The 23,399-nt window shown below is 33.6% G+C and overlaps 2 protein-coding genes across 3 annotated transcripts; both read left to right on the top strand.

The window, feature by feature from the left end:
- Nucleotides 1-2,784: 2,784 nt before the first annotated feature.
- Nucleotides 2,785-4,632, top strand: LOC112025498 (UPF0481 protein At3g47200-like). The gene has a single exon (XM_065760850.1). The coding sequence runs from the start codon at nucleotides 2,980-2,982 to the stop codon at nucleotides 4,630-4,632; it is 1,653 nt and encodes a 550-aa protein (XP_065616922.1). The 5' UTR covers nucleotides 2,785-2,979.
- Nucleotides 4,633-15,784: 11,152 nt separating this feature from the next.
- On the top strand, nucleotides 15,785-22,242 carry LOC111991805 (uncharacterized). 2 transcript variants are annotated; one of them, XM_024023618.2, is made up of 9 exons: nucleotides 15,786-15,999; nucleotides 16,090-16,224; nucleotides 17,224-17,340; nucleotides 17,509-17,637; nucleotides 18,151-18,327; nucleotides 19,390-19,530; nucleotides 20,532-20,717; nucleotides 20,922-20,993; nucleotides 21,755-22,242. In XM_024023618.2, exons 1-9 carry the CDS (start codon nucleotides 15,898-15,900, stop codon nucleotides 21,914-21,916), a joined length of 1,221 nt encoding a protein of 406 aa, XP_023879386.1. In that variant the 5' UTR covers nucleotides 15,786-15,897; the 3' UTR covers nucleotides 21,917-22,242. The 2 variants fall into 2 exon arrangements, with proteins under 2 accessions (XP_065616938.1, XP_023879386.1); XM_065760866.1 differs by lacking the exon at nucleotides 16,090-16,224 and having other exon boundaries at nucleotides 15,785-15,999.
- The last annotated feature ends 1,157 nt before the right edge of the window (nucleotides 22,243-23,399 follow it).

Below are 23,399 nucleotides of genomic sequence, written 5' to 3' on the forward strand. Positions count from 1 at the left end.
TGGTTAGCCTAGATTAATTAGCCAAGTTGTTACTTAGTCAAATTATGCAATTCTAGGTTAAAGCAATCAAATAATCATATTAAAATAATAAAGCAGTGGAATAATAAAAGACACAATGATATAATCACCTAGGAAACCACACAGTAAAAACCTGGGAATGATTTGACCCATCGATCCTCAAGACAAACCTAAATCCACTATGAAAGAATCGAAGTTCATACAAAAGGACTACAAGCTCCCCGCTTAACTTCCTAATGCTACCCACCAGTAGAACTTACTGACATGACCACGTGCAAGCTCCGAATCCACGGATTCCTTCTTTCTTGGACTCTTCAATCAAGTACAAGCACCCACGCTTGATATTTTTTAAGCTTCAATGGTAGCAACCAAGTTGATCATCAAGATGTTGATACTATCTCTAACTTGAAAACCCTAAACTTTATGTAAAGGAAAGCTCCTCTAGATCTCACAAGAGATTTACACAAAACAGTAATGTATGAGCAACAATACAATTGGAGCAACTCTAAGAAACGTAGCTAGGGTTTTGCCTTATATACCTAGGGCAAAAACATAAAACCCTAAACGTTTAATGAGTTAGGGCTGAGTTGAAAATTCTGCAGAAAACGCAATCTGGTCGACTTTCGATCGATCGAGCCAGATCGAAATGCCCCAATGCATCTACAGTCTCTCGATTCCAACTTTACAATAATTAAACAACTTTGAGCACACTATAACAAGACTAAACATATCGTTTTGATCATGGTTTGCCAATATTACAAATTAGAGTTCTAAATACATAAATTCCTAAACTTTTAGAACATAACAATTTTGATACTCAACCAGTCAAGTTTTTGATCAAACAAGCTTCTACCTTCCAGTCTAAGTTTATCCCCAGCTTTACGAATCAAGTGCACCGAAATTGTGAAATCATTTGAAATTTTGTCAACCAAGTTATATTACATGAAAAAAAAGTGCTTAGGTCCAATGAACGTAGCATTTTTTTATTATTGTGTTTTGTTTAGAATTGTGATTGTTTGTCTTTAAAAAATTAGAATGAATTGACTTGGTTTTATAAGAATGAAACACAGATTACATCATTATTAATTGAAACTTCAGTATTTTAATAGACTTCTTTAACCTTTTAAATGAAAAGTTGATAGTACACATTCTTACTTCTTACAGTCTAATGATGGTTTAACTTATTAATTACTATATTAAATTTATAATGGAGATGGATAAGGCATTGCCCTAGTTATGAGGTAAATTCCCTCATTATTTTTGTGGGTATGATATTTCCACTAGTAACAAAATTATACATGACAATATATTTGTTACATGTGTTGGTAATTAACATCACATTGAGTAGTACCTTCATAATTTTTATTATTTGCAACTTTATTTCCTTAAGTTAGACTGTGATTCGGTTGCTAACAAATTGTATTTCTCACTTCATTCGTGAGTATTCAGGAAAATCTAATGAAGATATTTATGGTTCAAATTCTTCCTCCAGATTATTGCATGATAAAAAAAATGTTATTTATAATTTATTCCCTTAAATGGGATTGTTGATTATGATGATGATTATTCATTGTTTATGGGTTCAAATTATTAAGATGTCTAATTTTGACAGTTTGGGTATGCTTGAGCTCTAGTTAATCTGAAGTATGGAAAAAAAACTTTTTGAAAAAGTTGAGTTTTCAAAAAGTGCATAATGAAAAAGTGGTTTTCAAAAAGCTGAGTGTTTGGTAAAAACTATTAAAAAATGCTTTTTAAAAAAACTGAGTGTTTAGCTAGCATTTATAAAAGTGGAGTTTTGAGTTATAAGTTACCAAAAAGGACAAGATATATATATATATATATATATATAACTCGCGCTCTCTCTCTCTCTCTCTTTTTTTTTTTTTTTTTTTTTACTTGATTCCAAAACTCACTCTGTGATAAGAAAATTGTCCTTTTCTCCCACATTCAAGAACATTCCAGGGAGCTCTTATTTTTTTTTTTTGCTGTTGCTCATCTTCGTCCCCAACCCAGTCCAGATGGGTCAGATGGCTTTTATCTGTTGTCTTTTTCTTTTTCTTTTTCTTTTTTGCTTTTATTGTTATGATTTGATTAATTTTAAAATTGTATTTTTGAGCTTGTATTCTAATAATCTGATTATGCTTGAGTTTAGAGATGTTTGAGAGAGAGATTATTGTGCTTGTAGTGTTTGTTTTGTAGCAGAGCAGCACGGAGAGGACCTTTGTAGCAACACAATGGGCAATTTGGTAATTTAACACTGCCTCAACGGTAATATTGATGAAACACACATGGACTTTCTGATTATGGACCTCCTGAGCTCCATTTTGCAAACGCGCGTTTCTTCACAAGCTCAAAATGCAACTTTTAACAAAAAGTTGCGTTTTATACTTACCAAACACATAGTAGGAGCTGGCTTTTATGAAAAGCCAACTTTTGGGATCAAAACGCCCAAACAAACGGGCACTTATTAAGATCTCTAATTTTGACAGTTGGCTATGCTTGACCTCTAGTTAATCCAAAAAAAAAAAAAAAAAAACTTAGTTTGGCCAGCACAAAATTTGGCTGTCAGCTTTAACGATCTTCCTTGCAAGGACTATTCACGTGCACAGCAGTAGATATATATACTTGGTTCTCAAGCAGTAAGTACAACAGTGTAGTACATTAATACAGTGTTGAGTCTGTTCATAAAAAAAATAATAATAAAAATAAAAGAAAAGGTACTACTCTGTGTGGTACGCATTTTCCTTTTTATTTATTTATATATTTTCCCTTTTGATAGGTATAGAGTTTAGTTCCTATAATCCCTTCTGAAGATGCAGTTAAAAACTTACTATAGGATTTTTCCTTGTCATTTCTCCCCTTGCAATTTCTCTAATATCATGATGATATAACAACTTACTCTACACAAAGAAGATTGGCTTGTTTGTTCTTTAATTTGTTCCTTCAATTTCAATTTTTCAAATGGGTAGTGGCAATGTCACTAGGCTACTCTTGCAGAAGATCTTATGCAGCAGAAGGAAACTTCATTCTGTGGCCATAAGAATAGCTCATGCAGATGATATAAGGCCAGGTGCTCCCCATGCTATCCACACGTTAAATTGGTGTGCCTCAGTGAAAGAGAAGTTGAAAAATGATGAAATTCCTGGAGAGAGCGACTGTGTCTGCATTTACAAGGTGCCTCGAAACATGCGTCTAGTGAAGAAGAAGGCTTATGAACCCAGTATTGTCTCAATAGGTCCTTACCACCATGGAGAACGACGGCTACAAGCCATGGAAGGGCTCAAATGGCGATACTTTCATCGTCTCTTTAATCCAAAACAGCAGCATGGAGTAGAATTAGAGCCCGTGATGGAAGCAATGGAAAAGTTGGAAGAGAGAGCTCAAAGCTGTTACAGTGATGAAGTTAAACTTAGCAAAGGCCAATTTGCTAAGATGATGCTTATAGATGGCTGCTTCATCATTGAGCTCTTCAAAGAGCTCAATCAGAAGCAAAATTTCACACAGCAGAAATTGGATATCGATGAGGAGCGTTCCATAATCAAAAGGTGGATGCTACCAACTCTGCGTCGTGATCTAATCATGCTTGAAAATCAGCTCCCCCTGTTTGTTTTGTGTGAACTGTTCCAGTTAATTACAAATAGCAGTAGTTCTACAAAAGCAACCCCATCAATGCAAGAGCTTGCTCTTCGCTTCTTTAGCCCTCTCTTGCAAGGAAATCACTCGGGTACACAAGAAAATCAAGGAAACCAACCAAACTTAGATGAATCTACAGTGAAAGGGTTTGAAGGAAAGCATTTTCTTGATCTTTTCCGCTCTAGCATCCTCCCAAACCTCCCGGAGAAAGATGCACGAGGTAAGCAAACTCACATGATGCGCTCCATATCAGAGCTAAAAGATGTTGGTGTTAAGATTACCACAGCTAAAAATCATCAGAGGCCATTGGATATAAGCTTCGGGAAGTGGAAGTTGAATATGGGAAAGAAGCTGACAATTCCTCCTTTATACATTGATGATCATAGAGGCACTTTGTTTGGAAACATGTTGGCATTTGAGAAATGCCACCGGTTTTGCCATCCAGATGTCACATCATACTCGTTTTTCTTTGATGGACTCATTAGTTCAGCTAAAGATGTAGGGATTCTCCATTATAAAGGGATTCTCTACCATTCATTGGGGAGCAATAGGGAGGTGGCAATACTTGTCAACAATCTTTGCAAGGAAGTGGTTCCGGATAATGATGAGTCCTATTTATATAAGGTTGTGAACAATACCAATTCTTACTTCAATACTTGGTATGCCAGAAAAAGAGCAGTATTAGTGCACCACTATTTCAGCAGCTGGCTTGTGGGTATCTCAACTTTAGGTGCAATCTTTGCTCTTTACCTGACCCTTATTCAGACAGCCTCTGGAGTTGCTAGTGCTCTGGGTCCCTTGCATGACAACAACTTCTGTTCATATATAAGAGATTCCATTTTACTACCATTTTATGGTAATCCTAGCACCCCAAATGGTCCAACTGTAGGGGAGATTAACCAAAGCGACAAGTGTTGCGAAAGGTTGTGTACTTACTTGGAAAATTTGTTGAAAGGGATCGATGAAACAAAAAATGATTAATAATATCATGTGTTTACTTCTTTTTTGCTGAATAATATCATGTGTTTACTTAAAAAGCCCTTTCATATACTTTTGAATTCTGTATACCATTAACTAGACCAAGTTTTATAGTCTAATACTAAAACGTGGTAACATTATTATCTCTATAGAGAGGAGAGAGTGAAGGGAAAGGGACCACAGTATGGGCTCACTTGAGGTTTTGGAATGGAAAACACCAAGCTTTTCTATTTTTTTTTAAGAATGGGTATATACTTTATTGAAAACAAGAACACCAGTATAAAACAAATAAACTATAAGAGGACAAAAAAAAAAAGTGTAAATAAGTTGCATATTCAACACTAAAAACAAGCAGCATAGAGGAAACCCAGGAAGACTCCTACACTAGATAACTCAAATCCTACCACTGTGTTCCTTAAAAACAGAAAAAACCACTCACCAGGTGCTTCAAAGAACTTAATTTAGCACTGTGAGTGTTCGTTTAAACCCTTTAAGCCAGATTGTTTAACCTAATTTATTAACCAAGTGATTACTTAGATAAATTTTCGGATTTAAGTTAAATACAAATAAATCATATTATGCAAAGATGTGAAAAAATAAATAACACTACGATATGATTACCCAAGAAAACCAATGAAACTAACCGTTTCAAGGTAAAAACCTAGAGAGGATTTAACCTAACTATCCTCAAAGTAAACCAAATCCACTATAAGAGAATTGAAGTTTTTATAAAAAATTTAACCCTAAATCTAATACTACTTCCAATAGTAACTTACTGACACAACCACGTGCAAGCTCCGAATTTACGGACTTCTTCTCTTCTTGGATTTACAGCAACACAAGCACACATTTGCTTGTGACTTTGAGACTCCATTCAAAGGTTTTAGATCACCTTCACTTGTTGATCTTGATGCAGCAACTAGTTCTACTAATCCTTGATTGTAGTTTAAGCTCCAATAGAATCTTGTGTAGTTAGAAGATATAAAACCTCTCAGATCTCACAAAAAGTAACATACAAGTCTTCTTCAGCACACCCAAAACATGGCTAGGGTTTCCCTTTTATATGTGGAGAAGTTTAAGTGAAACCCTAAACGTTTTCGCGGGCTTAGGCCTGTTTAAAAATCTGCAGAAAAACTGAGCCTGCAATTTTCGATCGGTCAAGAAAGGCAGAACTTCACTTTTCTTTTCTGCACACAACTGGACTTCAAATACTTGAAACACCCCTATTTTAGCATTGTTTAAACACCTAGACTAGACGTGTTTTGATCTCGGTTTGCCAACACAAAACAATAATTATCCTAAATATTTAATTCTTAAATCTTTAGAACCTAACACACTGATTTCTCCACATTGTTGCAATATTCAATTCTCCACCTAACATCCTTTTTAATTAGATGAAGGAGAGCTTATGTTGCCATTATGGATTCAAGCATTTCCCTGCAAACAAATGTGTTAGATTGTTGGAAATATATATGAAGATCGGTCAAACTTATTAACAAAATTATAAAGTATAGTTCTAAGGATATTATAAATTAAAATCAAACTAGCTTTGTAGAAACTCATCTGTTTTGTTGAACTGTAGCACGGAACCAAATTCATTGGCCTTATGGCACAAATTCAAATACTATTTGGACTTTCATTGGTGTTTGCAATTTAAGATAACCATCAAGGGATTTCGTTTGTAAGACTTGATCTGATTCAAGCCAAGGAAGTGGTCTTTACGTAAAGGGAGTTGGTACAAACAGCCCATTAAAAGATTTGTGACAAAGATTTTAGTGAAATTTTCTTACATAAAGTCAAATGAATCGTATCCGTTTGATGCAACTGCGAAGCCAGGCTACGGATACCATTGCCAGGCTACGTATTCGTTTTGTTTTATTTTTTGTTCAAAGAATGACAATAATTGTAGAAACAAAGTTATAATGGGTTAAGGCTCGAGCCTTTTTAACATAAGTGATACAATAAACCTAATTTTGTTTGGTTAATTTTGTTTAATAGAAAAAGTAAACTAAAAGAAAAATATTTGTAAAAAAAAAAAAAATGATGAGTATTAGCAAGTGTCCTATGAATAAACGTTAAAAACCACTAAATATTAACTATGAGCTATAATACAACTTTAAAAAAAAAAAAAAAAAAAAGTGCACTTACTGAAAATTAATTGCGTAGAATGTACAAATTAATTTGTTGTGACTAGATATGAGTTTTTTTTTTTTTTTTAATTAATTTATGTACAGTTGTTTATATATTATATTATTATTATTATTATTATTATTATTATTATTTTACTTATACTCTTTAAGACTCCTCGTAAGTGTTAACACTTAACAAAACTCTTAGATCTTCTCAAAAAAAAAAAAAAAGCAATACTCTTAGAAGAATTAAAGCCATTTTTCCACGTGGAAATGATGAATCTCACTCTTGAATATCAACTGGAAATTATATATATATATATATATGTGTGTGTGTGTGTGTGCGCTGCCCGCGCACGCTCGTTTGTGTGTGCAGTGTGCATGTGCTTGTGCATCTGCGTGTGGAGGTCACAAGTTGTGAATGTCAAATATTAATGAAATGACATCAATAATAAATCTAATGAGATCCAATAAAACATATTAAATTAAGAGTTAGGAAAATTATTGTGTTAATTTGTACCCTGTATTTTTTACTCTTCATGCATATAATATATTAATGTGCATTTTTTTTTTCATGGTTGTCTAAGATTCACACTTTGTGAGAGGAGATGCATATTTTTAATATGCACAATAGAATTAACTAATAAAAAATTGTCATTTGTTTAATATTCATGATAGAATTACTAATGAAAAGTGTCACATTCTCACTTGTTAATCTTGCTAGATATATAAGACTAAGATATGAACCTTGCCATCAATTTTATAGTGAAAAATAATTTGAATAATCAAGAAAAGATCCCTCATCTTGGTGATCGATTTGAATATTCACGAAATTAAGAATCCCTCATCTAGGAAATTGTAGCACTAGTATTTGTTGTATCAAAAAAGGGAAATAAAGGACAACAATTGTACAATTGAATGGTAAGAATGGAAAATAAGTGTACAATTTATTGTCTTTTACAAAACGTTTAAAATAACTAGCTCAATTGTGGGCATTTGGTTCCATTGTTTAAGTTTTAGACAGACCAATTTACGCAACTTTATGTTGAGGGGTATGTACCAAAACAAAAGGACAAGCACCTAAAACCTAAAAACTTTATTTTATCCAATAACAAAAAATTTGCACAACGTTAATATGAAAACCATATAAATTGCAATTATATTTAAGATACACAAATTTGGATAATTTATTTATGTAAATTTTAGGCGAAAAACTCATTTTAGTCCCTACATTTTCACGCGATTCCCACTTTGGTCCCTAACTTTTTTTTCCACCGATTTTAATCCCTATTCTAGAAAACGCGTTTCCTTTTTGTCCCTGACATTACATCAAAGACGGAAATTGAACAGCTGGCAAACAGAATAAATTAAAAATATTAAAATAATACCCACAAATGCCACGTCATTTTTTAAAAACAAAAAATTAATTTGTAAATTTTAACTAAATGAAAAAAATAAAAAATAAAAAGAAGGAAGAAACTGAAATAAAAATAAAAACCCAGAAAAGTAAGAAAATTCAAAACCCAGAAAGAGAAGGAGAACAAGAGCAAACCCAGAAAATTCATACCATTGTCACTACCAAACCTCCATACCCAAACCACTGAGATTCATACCCAAACCCACTACCGAGCCACAAACAACCACTAAGATTCATACCCTTCAGTTTTGAGAGACCCACGCAAGACCCAAGAACCATACCCTTCAGTTTTGCCAAGCCACAAACCCACCAGCTAAACCAACCCAACAACCACCGAAGCCAACCCAGCCACCATCGAATCTAACCCAGCCAACCCATCAAATCCAACCAACCCATAGTGAGCCAAGACCACCCATGGCGAGCCACGACCACCCCACCCACGACGAGCCACGACCACCTCACCCACGGCAAGCCACGACTACCCATGAGTAGACACCGGACCACGGCGATCTGAATCCCACCCACCCAAAGCCTCCATGCTGATCTATGCCATGCTAATCTGAGGCCTAAAAGCCAATATTGAAAGAGAGAAGAAGCTTTCAAGGCAAGAGGAAGAGAGGAGAGAGCGTGGGAGAAAGAGAGAAACTCTGAAAGTGAGAGAAGAGAGAGAGAGTGAGATTAAAAATATATTTTCTAGGTTTGTTTTTTGTTCTTGTTCTCCTTCTAGGTTTTGAATTTTTTGGGTTTTTGAATTTTCTTACTTTTCTGGGTTTTTATTTTTATTTCAGTTTTTTTCCTTTTTTTCTTTAGTTAAAATTTACAAATTAATTTTTGTTTTTATAAAAATGACGTGGCATTTGTGGATATTATTTTAATATTTTTAATTTATTCTGTTTGCCAACTGTGCAATTTTCATCTCTGATGTAACGTTAGGGACAAAAACGAGACGCGTTTTTCATAATAAAGACTAAAATTGATAAAAAAAAGTTAGAGACAAGTAGGAATCGCGTGAAAATGTAAGGACTAAATAGGTTTTTCGCCTTAATTTTATTATTATGATGATTCATGCCAAGAGTCTTGTATCTCAAGACATCTCCTTCCTAGTATTTTTAAATGGAAATGTCCAGGTTTAAATTCTCACATATTAAAACAATAAAATAAAAATAAAAGAGAAGAAAAGCAAATGGATTTATGTAAAACCTACATGAGCCCCACGTACTAGTGGTCTACAGGTGCCTTGCAAGAAGGTAGGAACTCAAATGGTAAAGAATGAGAATGATATGTTTCTCTTTGTTTGGGAGTTGACATTTTTTGTAATTGAAAACATGATATATATGTGTATATATATATATATATATAAAAGGGGTTATTTGGTACTATGAGAGACCGCATCCTTGGCCCAAACCTTCCAACAGTTTGGGCACATAAAATCTAACTATTACCCATGAAAGGGGAAAAAAATATTGTAGTACTGGTTCATAGAGATTTCCCACATGCGTTCATGTTTTCCAGTTAGATGGAAAAAGGGGAGGGGGGTATCCTCTTCTTTCTTTTTCTTTTTTTTTTTTTTTTTTTCCTTGTGAATTAGTAAATTTATGTTTATCTAGTAGAAGTTGAGTTAATAGAAAATAATTAAGCCGTGTGATTCTCTCGGTGCTCGACATCCTAGCTAGGCCTTGGCTCTATAATGAAATTATGGTTCTGTGATGCTAACAATGATTAACTGTGCTATATAGATGAATGACCATTCAGTTGGTACTTCAGGAGAAAGGAGAAAGAGGGAGAAAAGGGATGCTAAGTGCTAACCTGTAAATCTTATTGTTATGTGATTTTAATAGATGCTGCATGTTTCTTTATTATAATGGTATGAGTGATATAACATTCAAAGAGAGCATTTTTTTTTTCCCTCTTTTATTTATGGCAGGCACTACCTTGAGGTGTGCAAGTAGATGAAATCATTGAATTCTTGAGCCGTGCTAAGATATATGGACTTCTGTTTTTTCATTTTGACGTATTCACGTTATCATGTTAAGATTTTAGAACCATTGTGGACTTGTAATATATGGTCTTTTATATGTGTGTGGTTGTAATAAACATTGAAAGAGATTTTGGCTCCGTTATATAATATTGAGTTTTGGCATAATCTAGATTTTGTAATGTGGTTGTTTAAAAATATGTGCATGTTTTTTTTTTTCCTCAAAATAAAAGAAAAACTTTTTTTGAGGCAAAAATAATATCTTACACACATATATAAAGCATACATAGTACTTATGACATTTGAGAAAAATGGACATCCATTTAAATGGAAATTGATATTTTAAAATAAGAAAATGCATAAAAAGACTGTATATTTATAATATTTTGTATAATTACTAGGGTTTTTTTTTTTTTCCTTCAGATTTTCATCAACTTTTTAAATATATATATATATATATATATATAGACTTTGATAATGTCCATTTCTTATGAATATCAAAATTATGATTTCTTAGTCCTTCATGAGTTGCAAACTCCCTAGTTTCGTAGTGAATACACAATGCATGTTATGCTTGTTTTTGTAATTTTAGCTTTTTCATTGTCTAGTAGATAGTGCCATAGAAGACACACGTCGGAGGTGTAGATTCTTGCATGGGAGAAAATACAAGGTGTTTCGACTCATGTGAGTGTGAGGATGCATACATCCGAAACACCTAATACCACCTCCTTGCATGGTAGCTAGGGATGTAGATGTAGGTGATGGTGATGTAGGTGTAGGTGTAGGTTCTTGCGGTTTGGTTTCTTTCTCTAAGTGCCTTTCAGAGTATCCACTCTTTAGAATGTTACTTTTTATATAGAATGAGAAAGGGGGATAGCTGGATTTACAAGTTTGGCACAAATATCCTATAAAACAATAGCGTGTTGTAGTTACTGTACTAGTAAGGGTTGCACGGCATGTGTTGCCCTTGTGTGAGAAAATTTAAAATATTTTTTTTTTTTGAAGTAGTATCAAACCATGTATTTAAATTTAGAATAATTATTTAACATATGACTATCTATTTAGTATAATAATTTATTAGGAGAAATTATTTGGTATCAAACTATACCATGTCAGCGATATCAAAATCCAATAAGTGTGAAATATGTCAACAAAAAATAACTGATTCACTAACAATTGAAAGACATGTGGTAGTTGGTAGTTATTTTTACACACATATCTCTTGTTTATTGAATTTTGATATGAATGACGTGATATCATTTGATACAAAATACTTTTTCATTTCTCAGAACCTATTGACTAAAAACAGTATTGTACGACACTAGGTCCCCAAGCCCACTTGGGCTTTGAACTTCAACCCTGCAATGTGGCCCATGACCCCAACCTCTCCATCCAAGACTAGGCCTTAGGCCTACTAAGGCCATGAGCCCAAGTCTCATGCCGCTATGCTTGATCCAAGTCCTATTGGACACGTAATATTAATCTGTACACATCATGATTAATGATTCGAAGCTTGCCCTGTCAACTACATCTCAGACGAGAACATGGTTGCTCAGGGATGCTATACCTCAGCTGCTCGGTATTGCCTTGGGGAATATCGCTGCCGAGTATCCCTGTTGAAGTGGGAACCAGTTCCAAAGCCACTACTTCCATTCCCACATAAACGCACACTTAGAAGTGATGGAATTGGACCCCCTTTCCCACTAATAATCTAGAGTAATTATAACACCTCCACTCATCCAAGGCTATAAATAGGAGAATCAAGGGAGGAAGAGGGGTTGGCAATTCTAAAGGGGGAGAGCCATTAGAGAAAGAGCTATCAATCTAAGAGAATAAACTCATGCCATTATGCTTGATCCAAATCCCATTGGACACGTAATCTTAATCTATACACATCATGATTAACGATCTGAAGCTTGCCCTGTCAACTACATCTCAAATGAGAACATGGTTGCTCAGGGATGCTATACCTCAGCTGCTCGGTATTGCCTTGGGAAATATCATTGCCGAGCATCCCTGTTGAAGTGGGAAGTAGTTCCAAAGCCACTACTACCATTCTCACATAAACGAACACTTAGAAGCGATGGAATTGGACCCCCTTGCCCACTAATAATCTAGAGTAATTATAACACCTCCACTCATCCAATGCTATAAATAGGAGAATCAAGGGAGGAAGAGGGGTTGGCAATTCTAAAGGGGGAGAGCCATTAGAGAAAGAGCTATCAATTTAAGAGAATAAACTCATGCCATTATGCTTAATCCAAATCCCATTGGACACGTAATCTTAATCTATACACATCATGATCTAAAGCTTGCCCGGTCAACTACATCTCGAATGAGAACATGGTTGCTCGGGGATGCTATACCTCAGCTGCTCAGTATTGCCTTGGGGAATATCATTGCCGAGCATCCCTGTTGAAGTGGGAAGTAGTTCCAAAGCCACTACTACCATTCTCACATAAACGAACACTTAGAAGCGATAGAATTGGACCCCCTTGCCCACTAATAATCTAGAGTAATTATAACACCTTCACTCATCCAATGCTATAAATAGGAGAATCAAGGGAGGAAGAGGGGTTGGCAATTGTAGAGGGGGAGAGCCATTAGAGAAAGAGCTATCAATCTAAGAGAATAAAGGAGTAACTCTGTGAGGAAGAGAGAAATACTTGAGGAAACAAAAGCGTATTTGGGTGTGCCGGGCATAGGACCACCCATAGTAGGAAATCTAAAAGCCCACAAAATAAATAGATTGTAAGCTCAAGTAGAGGTTAGGCCCAATAGCCATATTTTGGGTACGCACAAGTATTTACTCACCCAAAAAAAAAAAAAAAATCTGCTAAGAATGATAACAAATGTCGTCATTTTTCAACAATTAACAACTAAGTTTTGATAAAACATTGTCACAATATTTAAATTTTCAAATGATGACATATCCTACTATTGAAACTTTTCATCAAATTAAATATCTACAACCATTTGCAATGAATATTTTGTTATTCGTACTTTCTTCTTTATCATTTTATTTTATGAGATTAACTACGATGCTTAGCTTACTTCATTTTTAATAAACACCATTTAAGAAAGAAAACAAATAAAAAAAAGATCAAAATAAGAAAAGACATATGTCATTAAAGTATTTATTAGATAAAATTATAAATCTAGAAGATTTAAACCACTAATAAATTAGTGTTCTCTAGGCAACAAATAGAATACCATACATCATCATTTTTACTTTCTAAGTATGACTGACACATAAAACTCAAAATACATGAAGAAATTTTTTGGGGCATTAAAATTTAATTAGGCATTTTAGTTATTGCACAATGAAATATTCTAAGAATCATAAGATTTTGTTAGGGTTTAACTAAGAGAGTAATAATAGGAACTATATACTTGTCTATAAAATATAAAGGAGGAAATTAATCAACTTTAAAATTGGAAGGGATGAAACTACCCGAAACATAAAGGGGGAAAGTACTTTTTTTATAACTCTTTTTTGTTGGTAAAACCATATGTTTTTTACTTTAAACAATGTGCTAAAAAAAAAAAAAAATCAGCTTAAGAAAACTGTCCGTAAAACTATGAATTTTGGCTCAACAAATTGGCTTAAAAAAAAAAAAAAAGTTAGGAACACAATAAATGTTATGATATTTTTTCAATACCTTTATTTTAGATATGGTGGGCCCTAGTATGATATTTTATAATTTTATTTTAGAATAATGCTACATCTACAACATTTTCACAACAAATTATAGATGGTAAATTGTTATTAGTTTTAATTGGGACAAACCACTTTAAACTATGCATTAAAAAACAACAACAATAAAAAAAAAAATCAAAAAAAGAAAATTGTGCATGAAACTATGAATTTTTGTTCACCAAATATGACTAGACCAAAAAAGAAGTCTAAGAACACAACAAATGTGGTAAATTGTTATTGGTTTTAATTGGGACAAACCACTTTAAACTATGCATTAAAAAAACAACAATCAAAAAATTAAAAAAAGAAAATTGTGCATGAAACAATGAATTTTTGTTCACCAAATTTGACTAAACCAAAAAAGAAGTCTAATAACACAACAAATTGTCACAATATTTTCACAATACCTTTATTTTTAGCCATTGTAAGTTTCAGTCTGATATATTATTATTTATTTTATAGAAATCCTATCTCCATAATATTTTCATAACAAATTATAACTGGCAAGTTGTTACTAATTTTAAAATAGACCTACGACTAATATCACTTTTTTATCCATCAATAGTAGCTTACCTATGATTTGTTGTGAAAATACTATGAAATTTGTTGTGTTAGTATAACAATATATATATATATATATATATACAAGCTCATATAAATAATTTAAAAAAAAAAAAATAGCACAAACCGATGACTGAAAAAAAAAAGAAAGGAAAAAGTGATGAACAGTATATATTGAACAAATAAGAAAGTATTATAGCTTCTACACATTCACCCAACAAGTGTCACAATATTTTCACAAAATATTTATTTTTAGTTGTGGTTGGTCACAGTCTCATATTTTATTATTTTATTTCAACCTAAAAGAAATTGACACCTCAATAATTGTGAAATTTGTTGTGCCAGTATAACAATATATATGTTAGTTGATATAGATATTTAAAAAGAAAAAAGTACAAACTGACGACAAAAAAAAAAAAAAAAAAAAAAAAAATTGAAGCTCCTGTAGCTACAGTGCCACTTGAACAAATCAAAGTCGCACTGTTTGTGCATTGGGGCTTTTTATATATAGATATGTAGATATAATCTTTGATTTTTTTTTATTCCCAAATTTCCCCTTCTAATGTAATTTCTCTTTGTAGGTGGATTGAGAGTGTATTGTAGTCGATTTCCTATAATGAGAGAACATGCATTTCCACTTCTAATGTAATATTTTCTTAATTTCTTCCAATATCTCAACAACTGTGCACATTGAACACTCCTTTGCAAAACTATCAATTTGATTTTTTTTTTTTTAACAACTTTAGCCTTGATTGAATTAGTTTCTTTGTATTAATATTAATATGATCATGCTATTCTTTTTTTTTTTTTTTTTTGGAGAGAGAGTTTTAACTTATGGTGTCCGCTCCTGATAATAGCTCTTTATCATTATCATCAGACTAAGACACTAATCAATTTTTGGTATAAGCGGAGATTGAACCCTATATCTCTTATATAATTATCACAGACTTTACCAGTTGAACTAACTGAAACCCACGGTTATTGACATGCTAAATGCTTTTCATTCAAATTATAATGACATTTCTATAATGATTTTTCATAGAGTATTTTAATTATAAAATATATATTTTTTAAAGAACTTGTAATATTAATACTAATAGGTACCTTGCAAGAAGGAAGTTTTAATCTACTAGTGTTTTTCTTCCTTCAAAAAAATATATTGCTACACTAATTTGAAAAAAAAAAAAAACCTTTTTGGGTTGTTTTCAAAAACCTAGTTTCATTTTAAATTGAGGGAAAATAAAAGAGCACACCAAACTCTTGGGCCGTTATAAAAATGGGCCTTTCCCATTCATTATCTGCTTAGAAATATGAAGATTTGAAGACTAACAGTAACCAGTAACCAGCAACACAAACCCCCCAAAAAAAAAAAAAAAAAAAAAAAAAGTCATTTTAAAGAACAGGAGATTCTTTACCTTCGTTCCCTCTTCTGGAGGAGATAGAAATATAAACACTCCGCCAAAAAAAAAAAAAAAAAAAACACTAAATGGCAGTCCATCTCGGCCGTCCATTTCACTTTATCGCGAAATCCCAATCTTCCAATAAACTAAGAGTCACCTGCAGCTTCACTCCGAACTACTCCGTCAAGGTGAGCTTAACAACTCTCTTTCTCTCTTCTTTTTTTTTTTAAATGGAATTTATGGAAAAAGTGTGGTTGTGGGTGTGTTTGGAAACGCAGTCAAGGAGGGAGTACACGAGCGTAATGATAGTCCCGACAGGGATAGGAGCTGCCATTGGTGGATACGCAGGTGACGCTCTTCCTGTAGCTCGCGCTCTCTCCTCCGTCGTTGATTGCCTTATCACTCACCCTAATGTATGTAGTAATGTATTGTGCTTCTACGACCTGTCGTTTTTCTTTTGGTTTTGGTAATTTCTGTGTTTTGGATTAAAGTATCTCAGTCATTAAAGCCCAGTTTTATTTGTTTGGGTCTGTAATATGGGCCTAGTTTTGGTTTTAGAAGAATGCCTCTTTTGCCTTGTTGGGCTATATTTGATAAAATTTAATAGCCCAGCCAAACTTAATTAACTTGACCAACTGGCCCATAGGCCCAATGGGCCTCCGAAGAAAAAAATATACTTAAAAAGAGGCCTATGATTTGTTTAAATAATTTGACAGGTCATTTGATTACAAACTATACACACACATGCGCACTCACATATGAGGAAGACATACAGTAATTAAGTACTGTTTTTTAGGATCATTTTTTAAACTTTTGCTATGAGAATTTTTTTTTATGAAATGAAAGAATATTTTTTAATTAAGTAATCACTTGGCTGAATCTTCAAAGGAGAACTTAAAGAACAACATTTAAAGTACTTAAGTTTTGTCCTCTATATATATATATGTGTGCGCGCGCGCGCGCGCACGCGTACAATGATCATTTGAATTATTAGATGATGGATTGATGAAGATTTTTTTAAAATGGTTCGGACGAAAACTTAGTCCTTTTTTTTTTTTAATAACACGGCCAATATTACATCTTTGTTTTTGGGCACATTTTGTACGATCATAAATATGTTGGGTTGTAAATTGTGGTAATTTAGAATTTAGATTGCTTAATATATATTTTTGTTTGGATGTATATTTTGACAAATATGCTATTAGATTATATTTTCTTTGATACTTGCAAATTTTCAAAATGATCGAAGATTAATAACACAAATTTGGTGCACATGTTAAGAATAAAATATTAATCCAATAAAACCATGTATAATTCGGTGGCATAAAATAATGGCAGGTGCAACCAAATTTGTATCACATTATTTATGTATTATTATCAACAACATTATGTTAGCTTTATGTTTTTTGCAGGTGCTTAATGCAGCAATGCTGTACTGGCCCATGCCTAATGTTTTGTACGTGGAAGGTTATGCTCTTGATCGGTTTGCTGAAGGATTATGGGCGCTTCAACCTGTTAACCAAAATAGGGTGTGTTTTTTATGTGTCCCTTTCAGTTTGCAGTACTGTATGACTGTATGTGTCATGTCATATTCCCAGCCAAATAAGGGGGGAAAAACACAGTGTGACAAGTTGCTGTCAGATTGTTTCCCTGACCAATGTTATGCAATTATATATTGAACTTGTGATGTGAAGCAGGTGGGGTTGGTTCTTGATGCTGGATTGGAGGAGGAGCTTCGGATACGCCATTTACAAGTGGCTGATGCTGTGAGGGCTTCCCTTGGATTGCCTGTGGTGGAATATATTGTGACTGACACCCCTTTGGAGGTACCCATTTTTATTTTAGCTGAGATATGTGGTAAAATGTAGTGATTTCACTCACTCAGCTTGTTTTTAAATAGGGCTATGCTCACTCACCCCTTTGGAGGTACCATTTGTTAAGTGTTCTTGTTTGAGGGTCAAGTACTTAGTGATTGTTCAATAGGCTGCATCACATATCTGCTTATGATTTTTAACTTCATGAGAACCATTAAAGTCTGTGAAGAAAAATAGGAGCTCTGATTGGTCAGCAACGTGGTAAGCATGCTGTAATGGAAAAGTTTTTCTTATATTTTAGGTTGTTGCAAATAAGATTTTTGTGTGAGCTTTCACTTCTTAAACATCTGATGGAGAATTGCTTTTATTTTTTTGTCATTTTTAATATTTTTCTCTTTCATGGTCAAAAAGTCATGTATACTTCTAATTATTATGATTTTAGATAAATTCTAAACTGCCTAGCCAAGAAAACAGAATTTTTCTTCCAATGTGAGTGCAAGAATCTGAATAGAACAAATATAACAGGTAGAAAAGTGGGTTGATCCAAAGAGTGGGCAATCAACAGGGAGGATTAAACACCCTGGCTCATTACTGAGAGCTGTTCAGTCTTTAGTTAACCAATCAGGAGTAAATGCCATCGCAGTTGTTGGACGCTTTCCAAATGATGATGTTCAAGACACAGATGAATATCGACAAGGGATGGTATGACAATAATGGTTTTGTTATATATTTATCTTTAGGTAAGGCCATCCTGCTGCCACAATTACTTAACTTTGAACATAAGGAGCATGTGAAGGCATGTTGTAGGTTTTACATGGCTGAGCTATCTAAATTATTGAACAAGACCTTCATTACAGCCACATCTGCATTAATGAGAGCCATTGCCATTCATAATTAAATTATATTCAAATATCACAATACAAGTTATAAATAATCCAGGAAGGTTGCATTAAAATAACTTATGTCTATTTTCCTTTCACACTTGTCCATCATTACTTTCACAATTTATAATAAAATTTCAGCTAAATAACATCTCCCCTGGCGGTGGGCAGTGGTTCTTAATGGTTCTTGATGTCAACTTTGTGTCTATGGTTATTGATAGGTGTGGCTCATTGGGTGTTTGAGCGCAATGCTTATGCGAGTGCTTTTCCACCCATAGACTGTAGTAAGTTTTTTAGCATAATGCACAAATTATATTGCCCATAAAAATGCTTCAGCTTGAACTTTGTTCTAACCAATAGCTCTGATACCAATTGGTAAATGAAAAATATGCATAACTATAAAAGACAAACAGCACAAGACACAAGAATTAATGTGGTTTGGTAACTCTTTGACTACATTCACCAGCAACACAAAATCCAATATCAATGGTATGAGTTACAACCATTTCACAGACTCATAAACCTCACAAACAATAACAAACAGATAATTTTTGTATTCTAACTCCCACATTTACAACAAAATCTAGACCACCACTCTATTTATAGGGATTGTTACACCTACCTACTTCTTTTCTTTACCATTCCTACCTGGTATTATTGCACCTCCTTAGTAATCTTCTAATCAATGCATGATTCCAAAACCAACTAAGAAACCTCTAAACTTATCCTTTAGTGAGTTGGACTCAAAAACTTCTTAAGTTGATCCCAAGAATTTGGTATCTTTCAGTTTAGTTTGATGATTGGTTTAAGCCGAAGCAATGTTGTTTCATATTATTCTATAAAGATTCACACTTCGTTACACCTTGTTCTCTTTGCTTTGCAGGGAATAGATCTATTGGCAGGAGTTGAGGCAGTTATAAGTCATTTGGTGGTTCAGGAATTCAGAATTCCTTGTGCTCATGCTCCTGCATTATCACCCCTTCCCCTGAGCTTGTCTCTGTGCCCAAAATCTGCTGCAGAGGAGGTCAGGATCTCTTTAGATCATAACCAATAAAAAAATTACTTTTGAAGCTTAGGGGTGAAGTTCTCTCTCTCTTCTTTGCATGTGTGTCTGCCCATACACACGTGCATTGTATAATAGGATGACATCAGTGATTTAGATGCAAATGGTTTTTGAACTAAATAGCATCACCTTGCCCCATAAGCAAGAGATAGAGGGTAAGGTCATGGGTTTGATCCTTTAGGACATGTATTGTACTTGCAAATTGATAAGTAACAAGATCATTGTTTAGTTTTGGATAATTTTTTTCATGCTGAATACATATGCAAATAATGTGGGCTATTTACTCTTTTAGTTTGCCGATAACATGTTCATACTGATTAAATGTAAAGAGAAAAAAATGTACTTAAAAAAAAAGGGTGTGACTTGTGAGACCAGCACTACTTTACAAAAGGAGACTTTTGACTGTCATCAGATGGAATATTCATGAATTAAGTTGCAGATTATCGGAATTGTTTCAGTCCAATGACATCATGTTCATTGATTACTGGAGAGGATAAATAAAAATGATTTTTCTAAACATGCTAGTGCAGTATAATTATTCTTGAAGAACATAGCCAACTAAGATGAAATAGAGCTGTGCAGATCAAGCTTGCAAGTTGAAGGATCTGAAAGGTCACAAGGAAATAAAAAAAAGTTACATTGGTATGGTTAGAAGTAAAAAATTTTCATGCTCTGGCTGAAATTTAAGGCTTTTCTGTCTGTCATTTGGGGAGTAGATTTTGGAGATTGGGAAAGCCTCACTTGTGTTGCAACATCAGGACAGCGTATAGACACTTTGGTAAATTAAAATAAAAAGCTAGCCTATTGATTTACATGATTTCAATAGATAGCTTATATCCAAATCTAGACTGTCTCATGTGTCTTTCCTATCATGCCTAGACGTTTACAGGCTGATTTTTTTTGCTTAACTATTCTCATTCACTCTATCTCATATATTCTTATATCAAAATCCTGTGCAACAGTTAGGACACACATTCTTGCCATGTGTGCTTGCTGGGCTAAGTAATGCACCACAGTACTTGGTCAAGAACAATGAGTCCTTGGAAAAGGGTTGTATGTTGGCAGGTGACGTTGATAGTGTTGTTCTTCCTATAGATGCTTGTGGAGGAGATGGTGCTCTTGCTTTTGCAAGAAGAAAAAGGAACAAGGTATAAATTCAGACAACTATTTTCACATTTTCTTCTTTTCCTGATTAATAGTGGTGGTTAAATATGCCAAGAGCAAATTGGCTTATTCGAAGTTTTGATTCTTAGTCATCTCAGTCCTCCTTATGCCCCCAATAATTTTAATGATGAGCAATCAAGTTTTGGCTTCGAGTTCCTCGATGATCACTAATGTTGTTTTTGATACAGCCACTTATTATTGCTGTGGAGGAAAATGAAACAGTTCTCAATGATACGCCAGATAAGCTTGGAATTGAAGCAGTATGTGTCTTAATACTTTTACATTCTTTTCCTTCTTTTCTTTTCATTCTTTTAGGTGTTCCCCGAAAGAAATTCGTTGAAGAATTAATATTTATGTTTCATAAATCATCATTAATGTTGAAATTCTCATGTTACTAGAAGGGTAAAATAAAGGCAAAAATGCAATATATAATTTTTTTTGTTCATTGTCCATTTAGGCACCCTTCAAATTTATCACCAATGGTTGGGATTTACCAATAAACTTGCTTAGTCCTTGTGAACTCTATCAATTGAGCCACTTCCTTAGTTCAGTTTGCAGCATGCCTAGGAGACAGTATCTCATGAGACATCTCTCTCACAACATGTGTGCCTAGAGTTGTGAGACTATTCTATAATTTGCTTTTGAAAGTTTTAGAGACATTTGTTTTTCTTTCGTCTTTTAGAGTTACATTATGAAGCAATACCTACGTACCTCTGATGTTCTTTTTAAATGAAGATTTTGGAGAAAATGGCAGTTAAATACTATAATATGGACAAGACACCTTGGTATATAATACGGTTCTTCATAGTCATGTATTGATATGTTGGTAATTGCAATTTTCCACAAAAATGAGGAAAATGGATAAAAGAATCAATGCCCCTATAGGCCGCCAAAATCTCCTTAGTGAGCATTGGAATCCATTCTTCCATCCAAACAAACTAAAATTTTTATCATTTTTCTGACATTACTCCCTAAGGAACAATATATATGGTTATTGAATGGGATTTCACCTCTCATACAGATAAAGGTCTCAAACTATTGGGAAGCCATAGGTGTTATTGCAGCTCACAAGGCAGGAATAGACCCAATTTCACTCAGAAGAAACAGAATAAACAACATTCCATGCAATTCCAATATGCTTTCTAATGGTTATGCGTATTCCAGGATTATGCCCATCACCTGATTAATGCTTGAGACTATTTGTTCAACTTATATTCAAAACAAATATTTAAAAGTTATTCTTTTGACTAATTCCAAGCTCTAGCTGCTTCACACTATAAGTTCATGTAGCCATCTTGATCATGAAAGAAGAGCCGAAAAGCTTGGCAGGTCACATTGGAGTAATCAACGTGAGGTTAGTCAGCATTTTGTTTTGATGGAACTTAAAAAGTCCCTAAATGCTTGTGGGTGTTGAGTCTCTTCAATGTTTCAGAACATTTGGACATTTGTTATCAGTTGTACACATCAACTTTTCTTAACGTTAGAATAATATGGTGGTTGGTTTTGTAATGTTTTCATCTTTTAGCTGGCAGTGGCCCATATGAAGCTTTCATGATGCTCATTTATATAATTCTGCAACAACATTGTTCTGTCCTATTGTTTTTGTTTTATCTTCTGTGATGAGTTATTTTGTGACTCAGATCCTTATGTCGCATCCAAACTACCTTTATATCATGGGTTTGTGTGACCCTGAAAAATCAAGCAAAATTTTCGTCTAGGAAGAAGGAAAAGAAAAGATTCAACAAATAACCTATACTGACTACAGATTATGTTCATGTTCATCTAGCCTTGGAAGAGGAAAGGGACATTAAAAAAAAATGAAGATCTTATTTACACAGATATATCATTTATTGCTTGTTCGGTTGAATAATTTTTCATTGGTTGAGGGGATTTTTTTTTTTTTTTTTTTTTTTTTTTTTTTTAAACCCATCCAATCAAAAATAATAATAATAATAATAATAATAATAATAATAATAATAATGTATCCTCCAAGAGGCAATTCACGCTAGTTAATAGAGTGACCCACCGACCTTAATTTTCTCTTTTTAAAGAGACACGAGACCTTAACTTTCCATATCATGGGCCAAAGACTTTTTGAAACATTTTACCGGGTTAAAGTCTTTTCTAAAAGATAATGAGAGTTGAGAAGGTAAAGAAAATTAAAGCGCCCAACCCATAGAATACGCTAACACTAGGGATTAGAATTGTGTCGTGGCTGATAATCGTGGTTTTGGACCTTATGGTCTGCCGTTGGGTTCCTGTAGGCCAAAAACCTACCAACTCAGCCACAAAATTCACTCCATATTTTTCATCACCTTTCACAGCGTACACAAACTGCTTAAGTCTGTATATATATATAAATCATTCATAGACACCAACCCAAGTAGTTTTAGGATTTATTACATCCATCAACCCCATTATTACTAAGAAGATTAGTGATACTTTCCTCTCTTCTAAGAAAGTATAGGGCCTGACAACTTTTTGGAGTTTTAATTTGAACAAATTATAATTCACGGTTTATTATTATTATTATTATTTTATAAATAATGCAACAATACACAAAACATACTGTATATAATTTGGATTAACTTAGGTTTGACTTTCTTTAAATAAATTTTAATTAAATTAGGTTTATCCTTCTCTATAAATTATCTAATTGATTTATT

This window comes from Quercus suber, unplaced genomic scaffold (assembly GCF_002906115.3).
Source record: "Quercus suber isolate HL8 unplaced genomic scaffold, Cork oak 2.0 scaffold_384, whole genome shotgun sequence".
Lineage (NCBI taxonomy): Eukaryota > Viridiplantae > Streptophyta > Magnoliopsida > Fagales > Fagaceae > Quercus > Quercus suber.

What these genes read in the sequence shown, in the direction of transcription:
- LOC112025498 (XM_065760850.1), top strand. Translation starts at nt 2,980, where the DNA reads ATGGGTAGTGGCAATGTCACTAGGCTACTCTTGCAGAAGATCTTATGC.
- LOC111991805 (XM_024023618.2), top strand. Translation starts at nt 15,898, where the DNA reads ATGGCAGTCCATCTCGGCCGTCCATTTCACTTTATCGCGAAATCCCAA. An exon ending in GCCTTATCACTCACCCTAAT is followed by an intron (nt 16,225 to 17,223) that starts GTATGTAGTAAT and finishes TGTTTTTTGCAG; the next exon opens with GTGCTTAATGCAGCAATGCT. An exon ending in AACCTGTTAACCAAAATAGG is followed by an intron (nt 17,341 to 17,508) that starts GTGTGTTTTTTA and finishes GATGTGAAGCAG; the next exon opens with GTGGGGTTGGTTCTTGATGC.